The sequence below is a fragment of the Bidens hawaiensis genome, unplaced genomic scaffold (assembly GCF_021521415.1).
Source record: "Bidens hawaiensis isolate Kalapana, Puna unplaced genomic scaffold, B.hawaiensis_p1.1 tig00011896_1, whole genome shotgun sequence".
In the NCBI taxonomy this organism is placed as follows: Eukaryota; Viridiplantae; Streptophyta; class Magnoliopsida; order Asterales; family Asteraceae; genus Bidens; species Bidens hawaiensis.
In genome coordinates this window covers 472,069-484,553 of record NW_027491952.1, presented here as the reverse complement: position 1 = coordinate 484,553, position 12,485 = coordinate 472,069, and the positions used below count along the sequence as shown (strand labels likewise).

The following is a 12,485-nucleotide window of genomic DNA, read 5'->3' as shown; positions in this document are numbered from 1 at the left end:
CAACTACGAAACTATCGGGAACGTATTATCCGACAAGTCCCTTGGTTCTTTCGGAGTTATTTTTAATCGTTAACAATCTTAAAGAATTTGAAAATAAAAGTCCAATGTTTTCAAACATCATATTACCAATGAAGTTTAAATTAAAAAAATACTTTCTTGGATTGCCACCGATTTTTACTTGCGCCGCCGCTTTAAACCCAATGTTAAATGTTACGGGGGTTGAATGTGTGATAGACGAAATTTTTTCAGCCTTAGATATGCATGAAGTTGACCCAAACTTTTCAACAGAGGCACAAAATGATTTTAACTTGAATTTTAAATTTATGTATGACTTTTATATAAATAAATATGGGTCAAACATACACATGCCTACGCCGGGGGGGTCTTCATCAAGTTCAAGTGCTACTAGAGTACGAGACCCCATGATTAGCCTTATGAACACCGTTCGCAACGTAACGGCTAAAAAACAAAGGGGTAACACCCCTTCAAGCGAACTAGGAAGGTATAGTGCATATGATTTCTCTACCGGTTTATCCGAAGAGGAATATGGCACTTTTGATGAGCAATCCGCCGCTTTCGTCCACTCAGCCATCTCTCCCAATTGAAAAAGATAATTACTATGTTACATGTTTTGGCTTGGTGGAAGGTAAAGGAAACCGAGTTTCCGATTCTTGCCACCATGGCCCGTGATTTACTAACCGCCCAAGCTTCTACGGTAGCTTCGGAATCTGCTTTTTCTCTTAGTGGCAGGGTAATATCGGTGAGAAGAACAAGACTGAATTCGGAGTCGGTGGAGATGTGCATTTGCTTGAATGATCACTTGGACTCAATCGATCGTGTTCAACACGTAACCACTCTGGAAGACGAAACACCACTTGACGTTCGAGTGCACGACGAACAAGAAGGCGTTTCTACAAGTAATTCTGATGAATAAGTCGCCACTCAATAATTACGACGAACAAGAAGGCTTTTCTAGAAATAATATGTCACAACTTTATATTTATAAGTTTAATGTTTTGTTAGTTTGTTTTTGAATATTTTAAAACATGTAACCTTTTTTTTTTAACTTCTTAAAGTAAATAAAATGAATTTTATGTTAATTGTTTTTTTTATTTAACATGTTATACAAATACGAATCGTATAACACCGCTCTTGATTATAATTCAGCATTTGACTTGCGTAAGCCAAAAGACTATAATACATAGCAAACTCAACAAATGTAACACGATACAGATTTAAGTTCACCATTACACGATACACGATACAGACTAATCAATTCAAACACGCTGACACTCATAGCATTAAGTTCAATATGTTGTTTACCATTGCTCTGTGGGTGAACAACAAAAGTAGCATGAGCCTCTTCAGAAATCGGAAGAACACAAATCATCACCTACACAAGCAGCGGAAACGAAAAACGAAAAAAAAAATAATATTTTACACTGTAACCGGTTGGAACCGGTTACAGTGTAAGAACCGGTTTAGGAACCGGTCAGAACCGGTTCCACCGGTTCCGGGTCCGAGGGTTGGGGAACCGGTTCGGTTCCCTAACCGGTTCGACCATGGAACCGGTTTAAACAGTGATGTTGACTAATGGAACCGGTTCTGAACCGGTTCCGGTTCCTTTGACCAACCTGATTTGATCACCTATATGTATACTTGTCATCTATTCAATACGAGTCGGAGTATATGATATCACTTGTAAAAACTTAAATAAAGAAACACAAGTAAAGACGTATGCATCATAGGTTCATAAAGTACATGTGTGGTTGGTAAAGAATAAATGTTATTCAACAGTTCATACAGTAGTATAACAAATATTATTATCTATATAGTTAAATATTGTGATCCACTTAAGCGAGAAACAACTTAGAAACCAAACCGTGACGAATTTTAACTAATTTTACACGATCCAATAAAAGGACATCTGTACATAATCTAAACAAACGATACTAAATGGAAAAAGCACCTTCTGATAAAGGATAACTATTAGGATCCGATGAAAGAAACCTGCGACAAGCATGTAATACAGCCGAGTGAAACCCGCTTGCATTGTCTAGAAACACAAAATGACCAGCCTGCAATCACATTAGATAAACCCAAGTCAATATGCTTATCATATGACCATAATGGTCAAACCAATAAAGTCAACTATCCATGAAGATGATTTTGAACGTGTACCTTTGGGACTCTTATGATTTCACAGGGAACAGACATATTTTTTCTTGCATCAACCGCCCCTTGATAATTCATCCAATCTTGAACGCCATATATAAAGGTTGTTGGCACTTTCCATTCAGAAGCTCTGCAAATGTTTTTATTTATTGATTTGTATTAATATATGAAACCGACCCTATTCTTAAAAAGAATTTTAAAAATATAAAAGTTAAACCTTTGTAATAGAGGACTTCGCGCAAATGCACCAAATGAAAAGATGTATTTCAAGCACAGCTCTCCACTTGCCTTGGCAGCCAAAGTATGGTATATGTAATCTTCATAAGAACCATTAATAATTAGAAAAATCCAGTGGTGGAGATTAAATCTCAATATGGTTGGCTTTAAGTTTTAACTACCTGTAAGTAACTTTGCCTCTTCCTCATTCAACATGTCACCTTCACCAAATCTTGCACTTGTATACTTGCGTACCAAATTTGGACCCCACGGGCCTAACCCTCTACATCATAAAATTCCATGTCAAAACATAATATTGATGCTTTTAGTGAGTAATAATAGTAAGTGATTCATAAAGACCATATTACCTAAGAACTTTCATAGGAGTAAAATTAGACTCCCATAAATGGTTCGCAAGGGCTCCTTTCCATGTGGCTCTGAATTTGGTAAGCCATTCTGATTTGTGATCAGTTTCTGATGTAAATCCAGCAGATCCGACCAAAATTAGATGTTGCACACGCTCAGGATGCTTCATAAGTTAACAATAGTAGGAGATAATTAGGAGACTTGAAAGTTATTTACACCGTACACTGAAAAATATGATCAAAAACTTACTTTCAACGCGTACTTAGCTGCAATATATCCTCCAAAAGAATGTCCGAGCAGAACAAACTTGTCAAGGTTTTTGGCTTTCCTCCATTCCTCAAGGGAATCAATAAACCAAGCCTCGGTTTCTGCATTATCAAATAATATTATACAATATTGAAAACACATAATGGTAATCAATCATCGACAATATACTTGATAGACAACTAACCTTCAGTACTTTTGCAAGTGAAGTCGGGTCTGCTTGATCCACCCCAACTGTCAACATAAAGAAGAACGTCATACGAAATAAGAAACATATGATACTGATATAATATAAAGATAGAAGATAATGAAATAACGAACTCACCCAAGTTGATCGATTGCAATGACCCTGAAATGTTTTGTGAGGGCATCAAAATTTCTAAAGAAGAAGCCCTGAGCAGCTGCATATCCATGTACCATTACAAGAGTGGGTGATTCCTTGTTGCTTTCAAATGTAACAGTGTTGATGTATCTAGGTTCATTGCTGGCAGACCGAAACCACCTGACTTTAGACCCTGGTGGTCCAGTGCCAATATTAACATGTTCTTGTGTGTATGGAGTCCTGGTATTTGATTCAAACAAATTGTAATTAACAAGCTTAGTCATACAAATCGTTAAAATCCTATTCAGATTCATAAGATCAAAGTGGGGTGAGTAATAACCGAACCGAACCAAAAACCGAGGAAACCGAACCAAAATTAACTGAAAAGCAGCAATCGGTTAATTTTTGTACCCTCAGTCAACTGAAATTTACCAAACCGAATCACTCATATTTTCATATTTCTAGCTTTATATCTCCATTTCATGTTTCATACCACCATTTCATTTATTTATATATCCATTTCATGTACTTATACCTTCATTTCATGTACTCCATTTCATGTATTTATACTTTCATTTCATGTACTTGTATCTCCATTGCATGTATTTATACCTTCATGTCATGTACTTGTATCTCCATTTCATGTATTTGTAAGTAAAAATTTTAGCTCAAGTTTGATCTTGGTTATTAACCAAAATCAACCAAACTGACAACTGAAAACCGATCGCTTAATTTGGTTGAGGCTAATAACCAAACCGAACAGAACTGTGCACACTCCTGGATCAAACCACCATAATCCACCCAAACAAGCCAGTTTCCAACTCTAATATCTAAATACACTCTGTTGTAAAAACCAGTTCTAGACGACGACTAATCTCCGATTATTCGTGAATCGCTGGGATGCCTATGCAATTTCAACTAATCAGCCCCAAAAATAAGGAATCGGTCATAGACAGCTAAAATTGGTCAAATTTCAATCAAAATCTAAGAAGTATTTGATAAATTATACTTATTAATCCAGTCTGATTGATAAGTTTGAAAATAACATATAAAATTTTGAAAACTTTGTATGTATAATTACATTTAAATTCCCAATCCGATTAATCCTAGCTAATTTGACAACACTAATTACACTGTCTGCTCAAACCCTAACATGCCATATACAGAAAATTATAAATTATTAAACAGAGAATTCAGCAATTACGAATTAAACTAAATAAAATAAACAATTGGAGACACAAAGCACCAAACAAATATATTTACAAATAATAAATGAATAGAAATTAAGGAACAAGATCAATTACTTGACAATAGAAAGAAGGCGTTTTTCGGCTTCAATGATATGATCAGTGGAGCTGGGAATCCACCGAAGAGCAGACGGCCATAACGAAGACGACTTCTTAGTCCTCAACGGTGCGGTGGCGGTGGCAGATGAGTTGAATTCCTCAGCCATAATAGTATTTGAAGTAAAACTCGATATAGAGCGATTAAAGCAACGTCTATAATAACGCATACACCGAATTATTGTTTGTTTGTATGTATGATGTTCAGGTTAGAGAGAGAGAATTGGAGAACAAGCAAGCAAAGAAGCAGTTGAAATGAAGGAACTGGGAGTTATTATTATTGTTAGGGTTTATATATAAAATGGGTGGTTGGAATTGGGGGGAGAGAACGTCAACTAAGGATGGCGGTGATCTAATACATACCTTTCTTATTATTATTATTATTATTATTATTTTATTTAAACTAGAGGGGCATGATGTGGTTAGACTGTGTTAGTTTAAGTGTTGTGGGTTAACTTAATTAAATAATAATATTTAAAATAAAAGAAAAGGTTATAAAAAGTAAATAAATGTATGTGTGTTGTGTGTGTTTCCATATGAGTTGAGTTTGAAGTGGATCTCACTAACCAAGACGAGATGGTACTTTGTTTCAATAAAAAAAACACTGTCTAGTATAATTTGTTGCAACAAGGTCAACCTAACATGTACAGATTTGAAAAAAAGATATGGGGAAAATTTATCCTACTGCTTCTGTAAATAACAGAAATGGGTTTTCACTTCCTAACTAAATTACAGTTTTCAACTGCAAAAACCCCAAACCAAAAGTCAACCAAAATTTCCATAATTCATGTTGTCTGTGACCATATATCTCTAACTCAATCATCCTTAAATATAAAACATTATACTTGTCTTCAACTCTTTTCTTTTTCTTTCCTTTTTTCATTTTCTGAAACCGAATCAACATTTGAGTCTTAACAACATAAACACCGATCTTCAGGAACCTCCAGATTTGGCTTCGGTCTTCATAGCCATATGCCTCTCAATAACATGTCCACAAATGCTCGTATCTGCAAAAAGAAAGTGCAAACATAGTGATTAGTTTAAAAAATATCTAAAGTGAATTAGGTTAACGAAAAACATCCAAATGCATACCTTGTTTTTGCGCTTAGAATCAAGAAACTCGAATACAGCCATCGTTTTCTCTGAATCTGTAGTAGCCTCCATGACCTAAAAGTCAACCATTAACTTGTCAAACAAATAATAAGATAAACTTCAAATCTATGAGATTTTATTCAATTTGCTTTCTATTAATAAAATTTCCATTTGATTATTTATTTTTAGCGATCATAGCACTGACCTTTGCGGCTGTTTTCTTCATAATTGACTTGTAACTTTCTCTTTCAATTTTTCTTTCTTTATAAAGAGGCATAAGAAGAGACGCCACATAATCAACAACCGCTTGTTTAATCTTATCTGCACCTCGATGCTGGTTACCCACCAACTCTTTGTTCACAGTAACTTGAGAAGCTGAGCTGTCATTCGCCAACCCGTCATGCCTGCGAATTGACGGTTTTAAATTTTTCGCATCCCCTTCATTCAGTGCACGCATACTCCTATTATAAAACTCCAAATCAGCAGCAGCTGCTTGAGATTGCCACCTGTCAATGGCACTATGGTCTTTTACCCCTTCACTACCCTCACCGTCAATCCACGCTTCCGTAAGTATAGTATTGTCCACACCTGTACTTTCACCCGAGTGCTCTATGTGACCAAGCGGGCCCGCGTTTTCATTCGAGTGGAGGCTCTGTTGTGAGCGATTATCCACCGACATCTTTGAACTCTCGGGGGGATTGACCCCAGCAGCAGAGAAGTCAGCCGGCCAATCTCGCACTCTACAGTTTCTAGAATCTATTTCAGATATGCAATCTTGCCGCCCCGTAACGCCACCAGCCCATTTCTTATGGAACTCAGATTCATCCATTTGCGCATATTGCTCCCGTCTTGCAAATTTGTTAAAAGATGGTATCTTTGGAAGCTGCAACGGTGTGATGCTTTTGACACCAGACGATGCATATGCCTACAAATTAACGTCAGTTAATCGTCGTTTTCATTTACGGGAAAAGAGAATAAAAATAAAACAGAAACAAACCTCAGCAGCGGCTAAAGCAGCCGCACGGGCTGCTTCTGCAGCATCAATAGCAGCTTGTTCTTCTTCAGTCAAGGGTAGATCTTTGTTATCTTCTTCTTCCTTGAAATGTTGTTTTCCGGCTGAACCTTGAGAGCTAGACGGTAAAGTTTCAAGCTTTGTTACACCTTTGTGATGGAACCTTAATGGCGGTTTCCCGGAAGCTAAATGAGATTTGCTTCTAGAAGCATCTGCAGAACTAGCTTGCCTTAAAAATTTTAACCCGCCATTAGAAGCCTTCTCTTTTCTAAATATCTCAATCCATACACTCACAAGCTGGCTTGCTATAGCACGTATGTCTCGGCTTGTATGCACACATACCTTTTCTTTCACAGTTTTCCCAATACCTAAATTCATAACAAGTTAGTAATAAAATAATTATGAAACTTGTCATGTCATGTCGTGTGAATTGTGAAATATAATATATACCTGACAGACGGACTGCAAGCAGGTCGGTTGATACAAGCACAAGTAGACGAACACACTGACGTAAAAGTTGGGTCCCATTCTTACCCATCGAATCCTGTTACAAAACGACATTAAATACAAAAGTGTTTTATTTATTTCTAGGGTTTTTATCTTAAAATCGGCTCTTACCAGAATCCATGAGTTGAGAATAGTAAGCCCTTCTTTAGTTCCAGCAAAAGATTTAAGAATATCAGAAGGAAGACACAATAATTCCTTAACAAGATGCAACCGGCCAGCTCGACTCTTTGCATTACGAAACATGTTTTGCAACAGAGATTTATTATGAAGATTTGTGAGGTCAATAGCATCAAGTCGCTTAATTATATCCCTCACTTCACTCCTTTCAGTGTTGGAATGCCTCTTTGCAGCAGCGATTGCTTCAACTTCTGCAGTGAAATCGTTTCCGGTGGTTAAAATATCAACTATGCGAACGGCTTCCCGTAACCCACTCATCATGGCCCCACCCACGGTATCCGGGTGTTCTTTACATGTGGCTTCACCCGCAAAGAATAAACAGTTATTAACAGGTCGGCCCAGTGTGTCATAATCATCACCCGATGCTCCGACTGCAACATACGAGTATGCACCGTAGCTAAACGGGTCCCGTCCCCAGTCGGTCACTACAGATGCAACGGGATCACGCACTGCACCCTCGCCGAAAAGTTTTCGAAGTACAACTAACGCGTGGTTTACGTGATCGGATGAGGTTAAATCTTGGTCGTTTATTGCGGATTTTCCGACCACTAATGCGATAAGAACCGGTGCATTAACGGTTTTCTTAACGTTCCAAAACATAAAGCACCAGCCCCTTTGATCTGTTTGTTCTGATGTAGCTCCAAAGTAATCAACCGACTCATCCCAAAACACTTCGGGAAATTCCAAAATAACCTTGTTAAGTACACCAAAACCGAGTCGTTTGATGGAAGAATGTTTCCATTCGGGTAACGGTGGAGAAAACTTTATGGTTTCAGCTTTTAAACACCCGAGAGGAACCGTAATTAAAACCGCATCTCCGGTGAAAACCTTGCCATTTTGTGTACAGATTTTGACTTTCTTTGTTGACTCATCTTCTTGTTGATGGTCGATATCAGTAACTATACAGTTAAGATGGATATGAAGTCCATCCTTAAGGGAATCAACTACAGCACTATAACCGCCTTTGATCATGCAGTGGGCCCCGCCAAATCCTCCATAAACGTCATCTTGATTCCAATAAGGAAGTGACACTTGTTGAAGTGAAGCAGCACAACCGTATTCCAAATGAGCAAGATGCCAATCCATCACTCTCCTTTCAAGAGGACTCAACATCTCCTCTTCGGTACCCGTTTTATCCGACCCAGCCCGCCGGGTCTTAAGCCCGTATTCTAACCCCTCTTCGAGTGACATTTGCATTGCACGATCGCCTTTTTGGGCAACAACCAATTGCATATCATCAAGTAAGCTATTGTATTCAGCCTCTACAGCTTCATCCAAATCAGCGGGAACTTTTTGGCCCGTAACAGTATCGTATAGCGGACAGTCACTGTCCAAAACGGTCAACTCAAGGCCCAACTGTGCACAGATCAACGAAGACGGGTCGGGCCTTCTTTGAGAAGTGAGATCAGCCTCAACACCTGTGATTATGCTAGCCCCGAGATCAACCGGCACCGAAAGAGACGAACGGTCTGTAAAAACCCGCCCCCCGATTCTATCACGAGCCTCTAACACAGTCACATGGAAACCCAAACGAGTCAAGTGTCGGGCAGCGGTTAATCCAGCCGGACCCGCTCCAATCACTATGATTTTCTTTCTTGTTTCTGAATCATCACACTGTGTACACACAGTCGGCTCCTTTTGATTAACCGAATCCTCTGCTTGAATATGAGGAGAAGGTGAACCTGACCTATCAAGATCCTTATCTTTTCTAATATTGTCTGGACATTCTGTCACAGTATAAATTTCATCTGTTAAAGTATCATACTTTTTAGTTCCGCCCATAATAAACGACACCCCGTCTTCCAAATCGGTAACCGGTGCTCCTCTACCATCATTTCCGTCTCCTGAAAGCCTGAAACTGGGCTTTATATTGGCGTTTGATATCTCCTTTTTAGAAGCAACTCCAAAGTTTATGCAACTCTGTTAAAAAAAGGTTGTTAACCGAAATGTATAAACAACTTTGAGTAAAGTAATTTTCATTTTTCCATAACTTACATATTGATCCAGAAATGAGTAAATTTCCCTGATTAAAGAAGCCTGCGGATGTTCATCTTCAACAGCAGTATCAGATACTCCACATTCTGATAAAGGTAATATACGGGTTACATCCTTGTTCCAAAGATGTAAGATATGATTCCTGCAATGAGTAAAATGGTGTTACTATAAAAACTGAATCACAAAAGAATTTGAAAGACAGATATATAAAGACGCACCTGCACTCTATATATTCTTGAAGCCCGCCTTTATGTTTCAGCAACTCCTTAAACTTCATCTTCTCAACAGGGCCCGCAGTACGAGCTTTAAGTCCGACTGAAACAGCTGCAACCCCAACACTTTCCGCGTCCATAGCAGTCGTTTGAAAGAAATCTAGTTTTCCTTTTGTTTTAACTGACTGAACCTTTTCGTCATCTTGATCATGCACAAACAAGTTTTGTTCATGAATCAGTGTGTCCCAGTCAGCATCCCCCTCATACGCCATGTCATCATGCCTATGCCTTTTAGCTTGTCTCACAACTCGCTTGCCAACTGCCTTCTTGTTCGACTTTGTTTCAGGATCAGGCATAGATCCATTTTCACTTGCATAAGCTTCATTTTCATCTACAAATTTATTACATCCGCCTAATGAAACTGGAGATAACTGACAGTCTGATGTTGATGCATTTGCCTTTTGTGAAGAAATTGAAACAGTTTCATTGTTAGGACCATCGCAGTCACTAACAGAGTTTGGGTTCAAACCCTGGTTCACGGTCTCGTGAACTAACGAGGTTGGGAAAATCTTCCGATCTGTGGGCGATGTGGGGTCAGTTATGAACCCTGCAACTGGAACGCTATCGGGGATATTGCAGACAGGGTCCGTCTCTTTTTCTTGAAGTTCAGTCTCACAAACAACATCGGTCATCTTTGTTATTGCAGTGGATGAATGATTTACATCATCAACTGTCACTGAACCGTCAGGCTTCTGATCTGCTCCATCATCACAAGCTTGCGTTTCCTTAACTTGCTTAAGTTTCAACATTTTTTTAGATTTCTGAAGTGAGCCGGATTTTGACTTGAGCAGAAAAGAAGATAAGGAATCTTCTAGATCATTTTCTGTCATATTCGCACCCGATGTCGTCTTCTTCTTTGCTGACTTGCTTTTTAATTTCTTGCTTTTCTCTTTCTTAACACTCTCAACAATCACATCTGCCGACACACTCACCGTCTCTGGTTTCGCAGCCGGATCTGTGTTCTTCACATTGGCATCCAAATCATCTCTTTTGGATTTCTTATTTTTCTCTTTCTTGACACTCTCAACAATCACATCTCCCAACACATTCATTTCTGCTACCGTCTCTAATTTTGCAGCTGAATCAGTCTTCTTCACAATGGCATCCAAATCCCCTCTTCTGAATTTCTTATTTTTCTCTTTCTTGACACTCTTAACAATCACACCACCCGACACGTTCGCTTCAGTTACCGTCTCTAATTTTGTAGTCAAATCTGAGTTCTTCACATCGGTATCCAAATCCCGCCTTTTGGATCTCTTATTCTTCTCTTTCTTGACACTCTTAACAATCACATCTTCCGACACATTCACCTCTTCCGCTACCATCTCTAACTTCGCAGCCGAATCAGTCTTCTTCACATCGGTATCCAAATCCCGTCTTTCAGATTTCTTGTTTTCCTCTTTCTCAACACTCTCAACAACCATATCTCCATCCACATCCGCATCCACCGCCAAAGTCTCCAACTTTACCTCCGAATCCGTAACCTTCACATCGGCATCCAAATCCCCTCTTTTCGGTGCCCTAACCCTAGACCCCTTCTTCAACTTCTTCCTAAAAGTAGCCAATGTATCATCCAACCCACCATCACCTTCCACCTTAACCTTCTTCGCATTCTTCCTACTCTTAACCAGCATCATCCCGATCGGCTCATCGTCATCCGATTCAAACCCGGTTTTCCTCTCAGCAGATCTTTTCTTTTTCCCCAATTTCTCCACATCCATATTCTTCTCAAATCTCAACCCTAATTAGCCAAATTCACATCAAACCCTAGCCCAATCTGCAACAACCCTTAATCAATTCAATCCAAGATTGTTACTTTAACCATCACATTCCATTAACCAATCAAAACCCACGTCCCATACTAACTTTCAATCAAAACCCATATAGCAATTCAATAGTTATGCATTGTGCAGTGATTAAACAACCGATTAAACACAAAATTCAATCACAATTGGTAACTAAAGAAGCAAAATCAGACCTGTATGACGTCACGAAGTGGCCCAGATTAGCAATCACCGCTTGCCCGAAGCAAATAAGACACTGAGAGACAATTTTTTGAAAGACGAAAGCATATAATAATTATAATAATAATCTTTATTGGGTCTCTGGCTATATTTATATATATGCACATTATTAATTTTTGATTTGCGGAGGGAGAAGGTTAATTTGGGGAAAATGAAAATGGGTTATTATTGGGGTTTTGAGGTTTCATATGTAACACAAATTTATAGGCATTCAATATTATGTTTTCCTATGTTAACTAATTAATAATATTATATTGATTATTATAGAAGATATAATAATATTATGTATTTGTCGCGCGGATGTTTAAATTACCGTTGGCATGCCAGCTGTTTTTCTTCCACGGTATTTTAAATTATCGTTAACATGACAGTTCTTTTTCTCCCACGGATATTTGAATTACCGTTAACATGGTAGGTGATATAGCCAATGACGTAACTTGGTACCACAAAAGAAATAATAGCATATTCTTAATCGGTGTAAGATGTAACGATAGATTTGACCTAATTGGTTAGTATAAATCGCAAAATGAATTATGAATAGAGGGTGATTAGGAATCGTGCATCGAATGGAAATCTTTGAACTAAATTTACGATTCGTTTTAAGTGTTTTGTTGATTAGCATTGTATCGGCGAATCTTTCTGGCATCTTTAATGTTTTAAACATAAAGATAGAAATCTTCATTATGAGTGGAGTAGAGCTTATATATGTTAACTAATATA

The 12,485-nt window shown here is 38.2% G+C and overlaps 2 protein-coding genes and 1 pseudogene across 3 annotated transcripts in view; 1 reads left to right on the top strand and 2 right to left on the bottom strand.

Moving 5' to 3' along the window:
• Window positions 1-1,907: 1,907 nt before the first annotated feature.
• On the bottom strand, window positions 1,908-4,880 carry LOC143539478 (1-acylglycerol-3-phosphate O-acyltransferase-like). The gene is made up of 9 exons (XM_077032784.1): window positions 4,648-4,880; window positions 3,347-3,583; window positions 3,209-3,255; window positions 3,007-3,125; window positions 2,760-2,920; window positions 2,574-2,674; window positions 2,393-2,492; window positions 2,182-2,305; window positions 1,908-2,078 (listed from the first exon to the last, which is right to left on the bottom strand). Exons 1-9 carry the CDS (start codon window positions 4,854-4,856, stop codon window positions 1,953-1,955), a joined length of 1,224 nt encoding a protein of 407 aa, XP_076888899.1. The 5' UTR covers window positions 4,857-4,880; the 3' UTR covers window positions 1,908-1,952.
• The window catches only part of LOC143539479 (large ribosomal subunit protein eL8y-like), a 243,587-nt gene continuing 235,594 nt past the window's right edge, over window positions 4,493-12,485 (top strand). The window contains exon 1 of the mRNA XM_077032785.1: window positions 4,493-4,498. The gene's annotated coding sequence lies outside the window, so the exon portion shown is untranslated. The remainder of the gene's footprint in view (window positions 4,499-12,485) is intronic.
• On the bottom strand, window positions 5,311-11,990 carry LOC143539477 (lysine-specific histone demethylase 1 homolog 3-like; annotated as a pseudogene). The gene is made up of 8 exons (XR_013136452.1): window positions 9,688-11,990; window positions 9,470-9,611; window positions 7,409-9,394; window positions 7,241-7,334; window positions 6,776-7,158; window positions 5,984-6,703; window positions 5,779-5,853; window positions 5,311-5,693 (listed from the first exon to the last, which is right to left on the bottom strand). The product of XR_013136452.1 is annotated as a lysine-specific histone demethylase 1 homolog 3-like (transcript).

Excerpts from the sequence above, each read along its gene's own strand:
- LOC143539478 (XM_077032784.1), bottom strand. The coding sequence starts at position 4,856 with ATGCGTTATTATAGACGTTGCTTTAATCGCTCTATATCGAGTTTTACT. Across the intron at positions 2,921-3,006 it reads CAGCTAAGTACGCGTTGAAA|CATCCTGAGCGTGTGCAACA; the intron begins GTAAGTTTTTGA and ends TAACTTATGAAG. Across the intron at positions 2,079-2,181 it reads AAATCATAAGAGTCCCAAAG|GCTGGTCATTTTGTGTTTCT; the intron begins GTACACGTTCAA and ends ATGTGATTGCAG.